The 16,303-nt window shown below is 37.0% G+C and overlaps 1 protein-coding gene across 1 annotated transcript in view; it reads left to right on the top strand.

Moving 5' to 3' along the window:
• Positions 1-16,303, top strand: part of C5H8orf34 (chromosome 5 C8orf34 homolog) — a 372,149-nt gene that overhangs the window by 243,340 nt on the left and 112,506 nt on the right. The window contains 1 exon segment of the mRNA XM_078072311.1: positions 8,975-9,110. Coding sequence (XP_077928437.1) covers positions 8,975-9,110 — 136 coding nt within the window.

Genomic DNA, 16,303 nt, shown 5'->3' with positions numbered 1-16,303 from the left:
GGTCTATCACTTCACTCCACACTCCCGTCCTAGCCCTAGACTTGTCCTTCTGTTTACCAAACATCCGGTTGGATATCTTGAAGACAGCTAGCTCCATCTCAACGTGTGCCAAACCAAAGGTATTCTCTCTTTCTATATTCCCCAAAAAGGTAATGTTGGAGAAACCTGCTAGGATTTCACATTCAATCACGAACCCTACTGAATCTTCCTCTGAAACGACCTTCTAACACATTTCTCTCGCTTCTTATTGTGACTTCCTTGCTCCAAGCCCTCAGAAGCTTATACATTCACTACTGATAAACACTCCTTCCTGCCTCATCTCCCTGTTTTCAGTTTTTACCTTTCCAAAGGGCTATAGACAAGTGCAACAAATGTATTCAGAAACCCATTTCCAAAAAGCCAATTCCATATAAAAGATCAGTTTGTCAAATAATTAACCGAATTTGTCAGATTATACTGAAATCTTCCCTTGAGACTGGTGTCTGATAAGTGCTTTTAGTAAAGTCTCACAGGAACTCAGGGCTATCCTTTAAAAAAAAAGTCCTGTAGTCAGCAAATGTCAATGAATATCCTGTGGTAGACACACTTCTAAAACACTGAGATTATGATAGGAAACAAGAAAGACTTAGTTCCTATCTTGAGGTATCAGAAAAGAAACAATTTTTTCAAAATAAATGAATTGCAAGGGTTTATGTATGTTGTCTTCTGTATATATGTGTGTGTATATATATATATATGTGTATAAATTCAGGTGCATATACGTATTCATGTAGTGATAAGGGCTATAAGAAAAAAATAAAGCCAGATAACAGGATAGCAAGTACTCAGAGGAAATAATCTTTTGAATAGAGTCAATGAATATGATTATATTATTCACAGAAATATTATTTTTTTAATTTTATTTTATTATGTTAATCACCATACATCATTAGTTTTTGATGTAGTGTTCCATGATTCATTATTTGCATATAACACCCAGTGCGCCATTCAATATGTGCCCTCTTTAATAACCATCACCAGGCTAACCCATCCCCCCACCCCCTCCCCTCTAGAACCCTCAGCTTGTTTGTCAGAGTCCATAGTCTCTCATGGTTCGTCTCCCCCTCCAATTTCCCCCCTTTATTTTTCCCTTCCTATCATCTTCTTTTTTTTTTTTTTTGCATATTATTCAGTGACTGTGTTCTTATTTGCATCAATTTAAGGCATGTTAATTTAGTCTAAAGCTATGAGATATAGCATAGTTCCATTTATTTAAAAATATAATTTTTATTAACATATTCATGAAATATATTCTCGAATAGCACTGTCCAATAGAAATACAATGTGAGCAACAAATTGGAGCACCATATGTAATTTTCAACTTTCCAGTAGTTACATTAAAAAAAAAGGAAAAAATAGGTAAAATTAATTTTCATAATAAAATTTATTTAATCCAGCTTACCCAAACTATTATTTCTTTTTTTTTTTAAGATTATTTATTTATTTATTTGACAGAGAGAGACACAGCTAGAGAGGGAACACAAGCAGGGGGAGTGGGAGAGGGAGAAGCAGGCTTCTGGCCAAACAGGGAGCCCGATGTGGGGCTCGATCCCAGGACCCTGGGATCATGACCTGAGCCAAAGGCAGACGCTTAGTGACTGAGCCACCCAGGTGCCCCAAACTATTATTATTTCAACATGTAATCAATATAAAAGTTATAAATTAGGTATTTTATATTATTTTCTTTGTGCTAAGTCTTCTAAATCCTGTGTTTACTTTACTCTTAACAGCATATCGTAATTCAAACTAACCATTTTAAGTGCTCCATAGCAACATGTGGCTAATAACTAATGAACTGGATGGTACAGTTCTATAATACATTGATTGCATTAACTATATCAAATATATTCTTGATATTTAGTTGCATGTACAATTGTAAGTCCTTATGTAAGAACATATTAATGAGAAATGCATTCATAGTTATGAGTAATGTATTTATGAACTTATTCACTAAATATGATAGTTGAATGTATTCATTTCAATGGAGAGTATTTTATCATGATTATATATTGTATTACATATAATATGTATCTATATTATAGAGATTATAACTATGTTCAAAAAGAATATTTCTAAAAATTTTGTATAACTTTAGAAAATTGTTTAATAAATATACCTATGGTTATCTTTAAAACACAGATTTGATCACTTTATTACCCTTCATTATCTGAGGCTAAGCTGTTTTCCAGTGTTGCATCCTGATATCCCTATACGTTTCAGGTTATAGTCAAATAGCTGCATAACATTCCCCAAAATACTATGTACTTTTAAATCTGTGTACATTTTCATGTTTTTCCATCCTTCCAAAAAGCCCTTTACCACCTTTTCTGGCCTGTATTCTTTTACTCACATCTTACTTAATGTATTCAGCTTTCCAATAATTCCTTTATCGTTCATATTTCAGTTAGAAAACTGAAAATACTCTACATAATTAGAATAGTGCCAAGTGCTAATAGACAGTATCTGGCAGTTTTGTCTTTTCTTTTTTTTTAAACCTCAGTTTGTTGCTTTCTTGTTTTCCATAACATTTAAAACATTTATATGTTTTGTTTCTGGGATAGGGCTAATCACATTATATTAGAGTTACCTACCTTCTTAAGTAGACATTAACATCCACTAGATAGTTAGATTTCAAAGTATCAAAATAGAGCCAAGAATATTTTTTAAAATTTCCATCAGATTATTTTTACATAATCTTTCTCTACCACTGTTGTCTTAGGACTCATGAGATTCTCGGATGAAAAATGTATTCCTGATTGCTTTAAAGAAATTTCTAGTTGCCTGAAGTCTCTCCTTAATAGACTGAATTTGTATCTACTTACCACAAAGATGGTATATGGTATATCGACTTTATCTACAACACTGGGCTGCCTATTGTGGGGGAATATCTTAGAGAATATTTTATTTAGAAAAAAGGCCCAAAGGGAAGAAAAGAAGGAAAGAAGGAAGGAAGTAAAGAAAGGAAGAAAGGAGGGAAGGAAGGACAAAGAGGAAGAGGGAGGGAGGAAAAGAGTGAGCGAGGGAGAGAAGAAGGAGGGAAGGAAGAAAAGAAGAAGGAAACATTGATACCATTGATGTTCTCAGATTCTAAGTTTTCTATATTTAGGAAATGCGCTCTGCATTTCTTCCCTTGACTTATCCGGTATTGAAAATTCCTTGGGGGCGCCTAGTTGGCTCAGTCGTTAAGTGTCTGCCTTCAGCTCAGGTCATGATCCCAGCGTCCTGGGATCAAGCCACGTGTTGGGCTCCCTTCTCCACAGGAAGCCTGCTTCTCCCTCTGCCACTCCCCCAGCTTGTGTTCCCTCCCTCGCTGTCTCTCTCTATGTCAAATAAATAAATAAAATCTTAAAAAAAAAAAAAAAAGAAAATTCCTTGGACAGGATCTTTCTCAAATTCCTTAATTTGTTTTTTCTCTCTCTTTCAATTTGTGTAAACTTTCCAAAATTTTTAAAGTTTAGGCATTTCTGTTTCCTTCTTTTGATTTATTTAATCCTAGACAACTGCTCCCTATAATAAAGTTGTTAAGGAGATGGAGCTATGGAGACCTAGATTTGTATTTTTTTTTCCTTTGCAAACTAAACATAGATTATTAGTATTCTTCCATGACTAAATAAGATGCAGGATTCTTTATAGTTGTATTGCCCTTTAAAGCTTGGCAAGTACTCCATAGTTTTTAGGAGCTTATTGACCTTCTGTGGCAGAACAAATATTGGTAAGGAATGAAAGGATGAGGATTTCTCAGAGTAAGGCTTCTCCCAAGATTTCAAGAGCCAGTTGCACTACCATCATCACAACTTCATTGGACAGTTCACAGCCACCACAGCTGCTCGGGTACTTAGCTTACAGCACCCTAAAGTCTCCAATGAACCAGCAAGTAAATTCTAGCAGGCTTCTCACTCTAGGGTTCTCTTTTTCTCCCATAGTGCGATAGTTATTCTGAGCTAGAAAAAAAGGATGATACCCAGATGGGGATAGGGTGGTTGGGCTATCTTCAAAAGGCTTTATGAAATACCCCTCTTGAATTTGCAAGTACAAAGAGAATTCTGGCATGGAGATTCTACTGTTTGTTGGGGGAGGGGATGGGGTGGACGGATGGCTTGAGGTATGTTTTGATTGGAAGCTGTTGGCATGGGGAACCTGGAGGCAAGCTAACTAGAAGCAGACTGCCTTATGCACTTGGTTTGGAGAGCATATTTGACATTCTCTGATTGGTTCTGAGTTAGAAATGGAAATAAAAGGAGGAAAGCTGGCCTTTATGAACCAAGTCCTGAATGTTTTGGGGATAACTGCTGCTGAGGCTTCACTGGTTGATTCCAACAGAGGTTGTGGATAGTGTTCTAATGTCCTGTATGATCTTTCCGCTGTCTGTATGTTCAGTCTCTAAGTCCCCTCTTTTATTCAGGAAGTTGGCCAAAAGATCCACATCTTCAGATGATTGTTGATGATTGTTCACTTGTCTCCATAATCAATTGTATCACAAGGGCTTCTTAATCTTTTTGATGTTGTGTCATCATGGTGATCATCTGGTAAGAAAGTGGCTAATAGAAGCATTTAAAACTTGCACTAAGTATTAAGTGATAAAGTTAAATGGACTGGTATCATGACCACTGTGACATAAACAAGAATAATTAAAATTCCATTTAAGATTCTTCAGAACCAGAAACCTGAATGTCTAACCAAGGCCAAGAGAATAATCCCACAGGTCATAAAGATCAATCTTATAGAGCCAAATAGCTTTTTTCCTTAAGATAATATATTGCCTTCTGTAACTTACGTGCTTCATTGAGCCAAGTACAGCAAGAAGTATTAGAAATGGCACAGATACCATCATGACTAGTGAACAAGAAATCTACATTGTCTATTACTACTCTTGCCAAGGAATTGAGATTGATCTATATTCCATCTAGATTATAAGTGGTATAATTTTATAACTTCTGCCAAAGTTATAATAACACATGTCTTACAGTCTTTTGTTTGTATGATTCTTATTATTGGAAACACTGCTTTGATTGTTTGTATAAATTCTGAATTGGTAACCTGTAGGTAATGTGCTTGAATAATCAAAGGTAGCCTCATTTTGGAGCTTGTGTCTCAATTGTAATTTCCAGATTTGATGATATATAGAGTTAGAGTGTCTTTGTACAGATAAATTTTGTAATACTATTCTTAAAGTGCATGAGATATTAGTGAGACAAGCAAGACTAATTATCCCAGCTGCAAAGAAAGTAGTATCTGGTAGGAACACATGGATATCCAGGAAAAAAGGAATTATTTATGACATGAGGTTAGAACAAAAGCCTTACATTGGCTGGCTTACATATTTGTATTTCTTTTAGTCCAGATGACAAATAATTGGCCCATCAATTTAGGAAGGTCCCTCTCTTTTTCTGTAAGAGAGAGACACTAGCAGAGTCACAAATTGATCTGTTTAAGGTCATTTGTCCCTGTAGGTACAAGTGAAAACACCATTGGTTATAATTCCCTTTGATCTCATTTCCCGTAGATTAGAATTTCCCTTAGATTTTCATCATTAGGGTGTAGTGAGGAATAGCATATCCAGCAATCAGTAAGCTTGAAGGCTATTGCTGGGATAATCTGAGATTGGTGTTATAATGATTATGCTCTGATCTAATTTTAGTAAGAGGGAAATAAAAGAAAAAGGGCCATTATGCATGGGCAATAACCAGGGGTCTCTAGAAAATGAGTAATGATTATAAGTACGCAGATAAAAACAAGATAGGAATTAGGCAAATGTTTTGATCCCGCATCTTGTGCGGGAGCTGTCCACCATCTTGAGTGAATTATTCTAAAGTTGAGTCTTGGGTCATCTATCTACTGGGAAGATCAACTGCTTCTAGAGAATCTCTGAGAATCTTCAGCTGATGTGCCCTATTAGGTCAGGTTTCCAATTTGGTTGATTCTGGATTGCTTCTTTAGTCATGAAATGTGAACCCAAGGACTTATTCCAGGGAGTTTTACTTCTGTATCTGTCGCTAACAATATCTGATAGAATTCCTTCCAGTGAGGCTCAAGAGCAGTTTTTCCCCGATATATCTTCCAATACATGAAACCTCATAGTTGAATATCATAAAGAGGCCATTTAAGAAGACTATTTGAATGTACCCTTAACCTGTAATATATTGTGATGTCTGTGTGCCTGAGTATAGTATCATAGGTAAAATCCTTAAACATGCGGGCCTTGCAGTTACCAGTTCACAACAAAGCAAACAGTATGTCCCTGAGGGAGCAGACCTTACTGCTTTAAGGGTGGGTAGGAGTCCCTTTGACCAAAAGAGCTCAAGGGTTTCTGAAAGCTTTGTTAGTTTTATTTCAAGGACGTCATTGATTCTTTCCACCTTCTCAGAAGTTTGTAGGTGGTAAGAGCAACATGATTTCTGAATAAGGAGTAATACCTTACAGATTTCTTTTATAGTATTTCTTGTGAAAGGTGTGCATTGGTCACTTGATATAAAAGTTTATATTCCCAAGGTTAGAAACACAGAATTGAGCAGATTTTTAGCAATTGTAAAGACGGTAGCTTTTTGACAAAGAAATGTTTCAACCCATCCTAAAATTCTATAGACATACAATAACTAAAACAGAGAAATCTCATGGAAAGTGGAAGCCATATAAAATCCATCAGAAGGTGTTCAAAGGGCCCTTGAAGCTTTGGTTTCTGGCCATGTCCCACATTTACAGTTTTTCTAGAATTAATGCTGGTGACAAGTCCATGTGACTTAAAAAATACCTCAGCTCTCTTAAATTTAAGATAATAGCCAATTTATCTGTACTATGATGAGTAGTTTCATGGAGAAATTTAGCTAATATACATTTGAAACCATCTAGTGACACAAAGCACTGTCTTGAGAGTACCAGAGATTATGCAAATGAAGCTAGAACCACATTTTTTCCATTTTATGTTTTTCCAAAATGAGGGGCTAAATGTTGATATTTTATAATGGTCTCTTTGAATTTCTTTAAGGATTTATCTTTTGAGTTTAGATAGGATCAAAACCTTGGTTAAAGCCATTTGTTTGGCAAAATGATATGCTAGAGATTATTTCCTTTAGCTCCCATATTATTTCTTTTTTTCATAAGCCCCAACTTTTACAATCGCTACCTCCTTTTGAAGAAGGAATTCATGTAAAAGGATCTCAAACATCTTGTCCATTTTTGATGGGGATTCCAACAGGGTTGACCTTTTTGTTTCCAAAGCATCCCAAACTCATATATATGTATATATTTTAAAGTGTGTCTGTGTATATATTTACTCTGTGGTCTTTTGTCTAGTTGACAAGCTCAAGTAAGTGCATTAATTCTGCCTTCTAGAGTAATTTTACTTCACGTAAAGGGCTGTATTCCAAAGTCAAGCTTAAATTGGTAATAGCATATTCTGCTCCAGTTTGAAATTTGAAGTATGATCTATCAACAAATAATATTAGGTCAGACTTTTCAATGGGAGTCTTCAAAAAAACTGAATGGGGTATAGTAAGTTCCCTAACTGAGCTAAGAAAATCGTGAAGTTCTCTTCTCCTGGTAGGGTCAGGAGAACAGCATATCAAGGTGTTGCAGTGGTAAATAGTAATGTGAGGATGAGACACTAACAGAGTCTCATGGAGGCTAATTAGCTCGCTGAAAAGTGCTGTGTTCTCAGATGACAGTAATGTCTATGTTGTATGAGGAACACAGATCCATAAGATCAAGAGACAAGGTTATATAACTAGCTCAACAAAAGGACCAAGTTTTGAAGTGGTGGTTACTGCCTTTAAAACAAGGGGAAGAAGCTTTTGCAACCAGGTCAAGGTGGTGAGTTTTTATGACGCCCATGAAATTGAGTTAAGACTCGATGGGCTTGCCCAGATTGCTCATATGCAAGTAGAAGAAAAGATTTTAGTTGGTATTGCCTATGGAAGGAGTCTGTTGACAAGTCTTCAGATGGCAGAAAGCCTGTTTATGACTTAAACTGAAAGTTGTCACAATCTCAGGAAAATTTGATACTTGTTGGTTACAATATCCAGTTATACCAGAAATACTCTTGATTGTTTTGTGAGGGGTCTAAGATGTTTGGATAGTCTATAGCCTTATCAGGAAAGAGTGATTTCCCTCTTTATATAGGTTATAACCTCAAATAATGGATTATGTTTTGGCAAAATTGTAATTTATCTTTTGAAACTTTATGTCCCTCTTTTGCTAAAAATAAGAACAAATAAATGGAATCCTTTTTACCAGAGCCCTTGTCCTCTGAATAAAACAGGAGATCATGTACATATTATATCAGGACTGAATTGCAAGGGAAACTTAGATCTTTTAAGTCTTGATTGAGGACCTGGGAAAATTTGGAGGGGGATTCAGTGAAACTTGGTCATGACTATCCAAGTATATTATCCTCCCCACACGAAAACAAAAAGGAAAGGTTAAGAGTGAAAACAAAGAAGGCTTAATAGAGGTTGTTGCATGAGGAAGCTGTGAAGGCAAGCTAATTAGAAACAAATGATCTTATATAATTAGTTTGGAAGACTATATGTCTGTCTTTGGTTGGCTCTGAGTGGGATGCAAAGGCAAAAATAGGGAAGCTGGCAGTCATTGACCAAGTCCTGACCATTTGGGGCTAATTGCAGCAGAGATTTTGGTGTGGTTTCTTTGAACGGTTACAGAAAGGTGGTGGACCCATGTTCTGTGGTCATAGATGATGATCTGCCCATTGTCTAAACGGATTCAGCCTCTCACCATTTTTCTTCTGTAAATCTTTTCTTATATATGTCTCCAACTACATCTAGAAATGATTTGAAAAATAACTGATACATGAGGTAATATTTTTGCAAAGCAGAAATAATAATGTTTTACTTAACTACTGGCAGATACCTGAAAACATGGACTTTTCTTATTAATTCTATTAGGGCTAATTTTTTCTCTGCAATTGTTTATGTTGTTACAGAGGATCTTGATGATTTAAGAATGGAGGGAGTAACTACCCTTGTACCTTCTGGGAGCAAATTTAACCAAGGTCGTGCTACTCACCCTGCTGAACCTCAGGCCAAGGTCACACTGAACATCTGTTCAAGGTGTGCCAGGTAAAACAAATAATAGGTATAGTATATATAAACATAATCTTAATTTTTTAAATCTAAGATTTTGATGCAAAGGGTGTAACTCCTCTGTGTTAAAAAAAAAAAAAAAATCATTTCCTTCAAAAGATCCTTTGTGCTAACATTGGTGAGGGAGTTAGTCCTGCAGTTTATCCTTGTGTCCAATGCCACTCAGACCAACAATGAATCAAAGAGTTTAGCTTGTCCTCACTACACAGTTTGAGAAATTTTAAGTCTTTCTGTCTCTGAATTTCATTTGCTCTCTGCCCTACTGGTTCCCTTTCAAAGGAAGAATCTAAGGGCTCTAAAGGTTCAAAGCCTCTTTTAAAGCACCTGCATAAAGACGAGTTTGCCCAGGTATAGTTTAAGATCTGATATTATTGGCCTCTTAACCTCCTCGAAAGAATTTAATCAGCTTGACACTTTTCAGTTTTGGCAGCTGGAAGCAATCTTTGCATATACAGTATGTGGCCAAAGAACTAGCTTAAGTTACTGCCAAGTCAGCTCCCAGTGCTTGTCTAGCAGAAACTCACCAAATAGCTAGAATTCATTGTTTTGTAGGAACTAAATCTCATTTGCAAAGAGGCTTTTAAGCCTGTTTAAATGATAAAACAAGCCTTCTAACCCTTATGTAAATGGTGCAGATTAGCAAGAACAATGCACTGGCTGGCCAGTTTTATCTCCTTTTCTTTATGTCTAGCTGTTCTATTGTACTGTTTGAGAGGGGATTAGCTGCTTGGAAATAGGAAGGGACGGAGTGTAGGAAAATCAAATCAGATTCTTGTAGCTTTTCCTCTTTCCTTTTACCCTTTTGAAATTTTTATTTTAATTGTCACAGGCTTAGGAAAATAGAAAGGATACGTCTTAGAAAAGCAGTGACGTTATTTGCGACCATTAGAAATGCCACAGCACAGTGGAAACATTGCTTCAGACGAGTAATATTTGGGTGACTTGACTTTGATTAAGGCTGCAAAGAAAACTTCTACTGTTTATGTAATGGTATTTAGGCATCTTGAGTGTACAGAGTTATCTATACGAAAGTTGTTTGGCAATTTTGAAAAACCTTTGTAGTATGGCTAAATAACAAAAGTCCAGCTGAGTAAACTTTGAAGATCTAATTGGCTTTATCACATAATTCCTGAATCGGGCAACATCCCATGTAGCAAACAGAAAAGAGTTCCACTGAGCAACAGGAAAGGAAAGGTTTTCAAAGGTACGGGAGGGGTGGGGGGATGTGGGGAGAATTGTTAGCAAAGAATCCATTGTTTTAGGCTAGGCTGCCCTCCTAGGTGGAACGGAAGGGGTCTATCAGTAAACTTCCTAGGGCTGACCAGGAAATTCCCATGTTGACTGGTTAAAGGTTACACAGTCCTGGAGAGTTGAAACTGCAGTTAGGTTAAGTATTAAGTCTTGGTTTACTGACTTGGGGCCTTAACTTAAATGGTTCCATTATGGCCCTGTGGTTTCTTTTTAACAGTATATTTGTTCATTTACTGTTTGACTTGAGGGGGATTAGTATTTGGTCCTTCATATCATTTGTAGGAAATTGTTTTTTCAGAAGAGAAAGCCTATGAAAATGATACGTTTCTAAACTGCTGAGGATTTGAATTGAGAAAGGACCAAGCACTACCTAACCCTGAATTATCCACCATTTAGCTTGCCAATAATAGAGTTAGACCGCAAGTCGCAAATAACCTGCATTTAAGGTCGAGTCTTTAACTAATTTACTGAAGAGATATTCAGTTGAATAATCGATTACATTTATTGCTTTCTCACTACGTACCACATACTATTCTAAGCACATTAAATATATAAATTTATTTAATTCTCAAATAATACTGGGAGTTAATTACTATTGTTATCCTCATTTCATATGATAAGGAAGCTGAGTCTTGAGATGATTAAATAACTTGTCCAAAGTAACACAGCAAGTAGGAGGCAAAATACAGTTTCAAATCCAGGAGGTATAGCTTGACTGCCTGCGTCGTCATTTTATTTTATTGCTAGCACCAAGCTGTTGTCTGAAGGTAAAGATGGAAGCCTCAAAGAGTTGGAGACAATGAGATAGGAAGAGATTTGGGTTTTTGAAATGATGGGAGCTCATGACTGTTTTAATGGAGAATAGGCAATGTTGTACTTCCAAAAGCAAGACAGGGATATACTGATTCAGGGAAATGTGGTAAATAGTACGGAAGAAGACACTAGGCTGTGAATTTTATTATTTATTTATTTATTTATTTATTTAAGATTTTATTTATTCATTTGAGGGAGAAAGACAGTGAGTGAGAGGGAGAGAGAGAGATCTGAAGCAGACTCCACACTGAGCACAGAGCCGGACGTGGGGCTCGATCCCACAACGCTGAGATCATGACCTGAGCTGAAACCAAGAGTTGGATGTTTAACTGACTGAGTCACCCAGGAGCCCCTAGGCTGTGGATTTTAGAGACCTACCATACTCAGAATTCAGAGTGGAAGAAAAACTAGTATCAGTTGTCAAGAACTCTGAAGAACCTGAGATTTTACCCTGTTTGCAGCCGAATGTGTTAGTCTGCCACTGTTTTATGAACCCTGGCAGAGACCAAGGACTTAGCACTCACAACAGTAACAATTGCCAGAGTGTTACCACTTTCACTGGACCCCCGATCCACAAATTTCACAGAATGACACAAATAGGATAATAGGTTACAGTACTAGTGAGGAAACCTGAGTTTAGGAAAACTGAATGTTTTATAATGGGGAGTTAGCATTGCTCTAGAGGGAGACTCTGTATGTCTCTTCCAAGGCTGTTAACAATATAAACATCCCTGAACAGATTGTCTGAAACAAAGGCTGTCAGTGTCTTTGCTCACAAGATGTAGTAACATGAGAAACTCATGGAAAATTATCTCCCAATACTACTTAGAGTGGACTACTTTTGTAATGCATTGATGTGGTAATCAAACTTTTCCAAAATTAATGTTCAGACATCAATTTATATTGTTGGCTCACCTCTCCTAGTTGCAAGTAAGACTTTTAAGACTGTGAGCATTAAAAAAAAAGAAGAAGAAGAAGACTGTGAGAATGAGAATTATACTTTTTAAGCCAGGGCTGAGTAATTATCTGAGGCAGAAGTCAAACTGGAGGACCTGTGGGCAGTGTCCAGTTGTCTTGCGTCTCCATAACATTTAAAAATACCACTGAGGGGCGCCTGGGTGGCTCAGTCTGTTAAGCATCAGGTCATAATCTTGGGGTCCTGGGCATCTGGCTCCCTGCTCAGCGGGGAGCCTGCTTCTCCCTCTGCCCCTCCCCCTGCTTGTGTTCTGTCTCTCTCTCTCTCTCTCAAATAAATAAATAAATAAAATCTTTAAAAAAAACCCACTGGATTAGTTACCAATTTTACATAAAATATTGAGATTTCTGTCTTCTTTTAAAAATCCATACAGGCTATAACACCTGGCCCACATTCTCAGATGATCACACAGTAGCAGCTTCCTCCCCAGACCCTCGGACCCCACAGCTGTGCACCAGTTCACATTAGCTTGTCTGTCGAGCTTCACTCACTTACACTACCTGTCTAAAGTCTATAGGCCTTTGTAACCTCTGATTTGTAGAAACGTAGGGACTTCGATGATAAGCAGTGCATCAGGACTGGAGGAATGTAGGCTGAGGTACCTAGCCAGTCCACTGGGGGAAGATTCTGGTGCCCAGAAAAGGCAAAAGATACTGTCTCAGGGTACCAGGCTCTCCACAGGAGATTATGACAGGCAGGTGGTAGTTTTAGAGTGATGACTTGATCCCTCAGAGCTCAGAGAGAGGGAGTCAGAATTCCAGTGCTGTAGACTAGACCAAAATGGAGAAAACGGTTGCTTCATTTAGAGAACTGCACCCATTCTCGTTGCTCTTCCTGAGTGGGCACTGGTACTCTGCCTGGAAGATAGTAAGAGATAATGTAGACTTTATAGAGGAAGACTGGACATTAGATTTTTTGGACCCTTTGGGATGGGGATTTAATTCCAAATCTCAGTGGACTGGAGACAGTGTGGTACTAATGGATAAGAAAGTTTTGGATAATTAATGTTCAGTTGTAGCACGTAATTACCAACACTTTTCAAGACTTTACAGTAAAGGTAAAATAGAAAGACAACCTCCTTCGAAGTCTGGCAAAGGGATCTTTACATACCCTAATTTACCTAGTGCATCATCGTGGGAAAAACTATGCAAATATTCAGAAAATCTGGTCCCTCGTCTGTGAAATGGCATTCTTGCAATCCTGGAGATCACCTCTAAGGACAATTGAGAGGTCTGGACAGAATAATGTATGCAAAGACAGCTAGCAAATTGTTCACAGTGCATGGCTGTCAAGGAACAGGAGGTTTCCTCTTTTTCTCTCACTCACTGGGATAATTACCATGTAAATACTTAAACAGTTTAAAATGCTTCAGGGTTCCCCCCCCATCTTTTTGAAAGTGCTCAGGTATTGAAGGAAAAAAGAGCCTCATTTTTCTGACATTCTGGAATTTTCTCCTGCCTTAGGCTTCCAACTAGGGAAAAAACGATGTCCGTCTTCCAGGATTTCTGTATTTAATAAGACAGTGTAAGAGGACAATATTTTTGTTGTTTGTTTGTTGTTTCTTCAAGTTTTAAGGTCAAGAAACCATTTTTTCCATAGAACTGGAGAGGTAAAATGCATAAGTGAGCTTAATGGTTTTGTTGTGATCTTGAAATAATACTATAGCTGCAAGCTCAGTGGAGCATCAGTGAAACATAAGTGATATTAGAGTTTCTGCAAAGAGCCCATCAATGAACAAGTTAGTGGTAAGAGGGAGAAGCTTCTCTATAGATTGCCATTTTTCTCAATCTTTTTTTCAGATACTGCACTACTTATGAGCTACTTGCGGGGTCACAGTATCTAGAAGTGAGTTTGCATTTGATATGTACAGAACATTATTGTTCTAATCAAGTTGAGGGCATTCAGCCAAAGGCCACAGAACCCTTCTCATTCAGAACCTGATGGGAAGACATAATCTGTAATGAGACTGATACATTCTACGGGAATGTTTGAGGGATATAAGATACATGTGACCATTGGAGAGACTTCCACTTTCCAAGATATCAGGAAAAGAGGAATTCAGTTCACATTAAATTGCTCTGTAAAGTTTTACGTGAGACAAGGTGACTAAAACATCAAGAATGTCACAAAGTTTATTGATTAGCCTAGTTACAAGAAATAAAAAGATTACAGAATTTTTTTTTTTTTTTCCATAAATACTTCACACATGGTTGGGAAAGTACAGATGAAAGAAAGCTTGTGTTTTCAAGCTGGGAAATCATTCCAGGATAGTGTTACGCCTGCAGCTCTTGATGGCCTTGGTCTGATGTGGGCATTGCTGCAATTTGTGTGATTTAAACAAAGAGATGACATCACCTGGCAAGTAGGAAAATGTTGCCTCGTAGAGATCTGACCAACCAAGATATATTAAGATTCTAATGCAGAACATTTCACTTGTCCCCCTCAGATCATAAAGTAGCCATTATAAAACAGCAATTTTAAGTAAATAAGAATTTTCTGTGTAGCATGTAGCGGTGTCCTTATGACTGGTGATTTTACTCATTACAAAATAGATTTTTAATATATTCATTGAGTATCTTGGTTTGACTTTTAGAAGATTCCACCATTGTAGCTATAAATCCTTGAATGTATGGGCAAAACAAATTTTGTTTGTTGCCTAGGAATCACACTGAATAGTATCAACTAAAAAGTGAAGTGTCAGTACGTCAGTAATGCAAGTTATCAGTAATTATCAGCAACACTTCTGTGGTTTTAAAAAATAGTGGTTTGTAAAATTTTGAGTTTCAAATTACATTTTTTATTAAATGTCCTAAATTTTTGTTGTAAGATAACAATTAAGATACCAATAGCAAGCAGGCAAATGTGGATACGAAGACACCAAATTACTATTTCAGTGAAGTTTATAAGCCATTTTTCTGGAAAGACCACCCATTAATTCTGTCTACCCACTGCCATTCTGAGGAGTTAAATCTTGTTTTCTTGGACTCCTGCCAGGGCATTCCGGGTGGTAAAATGCTATTTGTTTTTGATGGTGCAAGTGTTTGTATTCATTCATGCCTAACATCAATAGTGCACACACAAAAAGAACTGAAAGCCATTTTAAAAGAAATTGGATTACAGAGAACATACAGTGACACCGGCTCAGAAACTCCAGCATGAGAATGCTAGGGGAAATGTGTTTCCAAATAGCCTGCTGAGTTTTAACTGATTTGCTTCGTGTCATTGTACCAACACTTGTTCATCATTTTCCCTAAACATCATGACATTTAAAATACTGAGTTTGGTTGTGCGTTGACTCAATAAAGCAGAAGGAGATCGTCCTTCGTGATGACAGGCTGCAGTAAAGGTGCGTGAGAAATCCTGTTAAGTGTGAGCTAATTTCAAACTGTCTATATTAGGATTTCCTAGCTGACCTGAGGAAATCTGCATAATTAATCATACATTATATTCTGGTTCACGTTCCTAGGCATTTTTTCTTTGTTCCCCAACTATTTTTAGAAGGCTTAAATTCAGCAAGTTCCCATTGGAAGGAAAGGTGAGCAGCAGTGACATAAAGAAAAATGGGGAAGGACAAAATGGGACTGCTATCACTTGTTTGAAGTTAAAAATTTTTTGTGAAAATTGAAATCTCATATTTTATACCATACCTACATATAGCTTTAGCTTTACATTGAATTTAATGCAGAAATCTAAACCCACATGGAATCAAATGACATTCCCTGAATTCCCAGTATTACATTCAGCTATAACTGTACCAGTTACTGCAAAGTAAAACTCATAATTGCTTTCTTAAAATGAAAGTAACCAATAAATCACCCAATTTCATTACAAAATAATTTTTTCTTTTTGTAAATTACAAGGCATTTAATACAAATTCCTTGATTTTGACTGGATGGAGGGAGGAAAAACACTCCACAACAATAGCAGTAAGATTTAAAACTCAGCATTTATGTGATAATGAAGGACAAAGGTATTCATTCTACTCCCATCTTCTGGCATTTGGGTTTTGGCAGGTTAGACCCCCTAAGCTTTAGACCCAGGCCACTTTTTCATTCTTTGCCTGTGACTTTTTTCTTGTTAACCTAAAGTTAAATCATTCTTTTGGAGCTTAAAACTGCTAAGGGGAGGA

The sequence above is a fragment of the Halichoerus grypus genome, chromosome 5, assembly GCF_964656455.1.
Source record: "Halichoerus grypus chromosome 5, mHalGry1.hap1.1, whole genome shotgun sequence".
Classification (NCBI taxonomy): domain Eukaryota; kingdom Metazoa; phylum Chordata; class Mammalia; order Carnivora; family Phocidae; genus Halichoerus; species Halichoerus grypus.
This window is presented reverse-complemented; position numbering and strand designations above follow the sequence as displayed.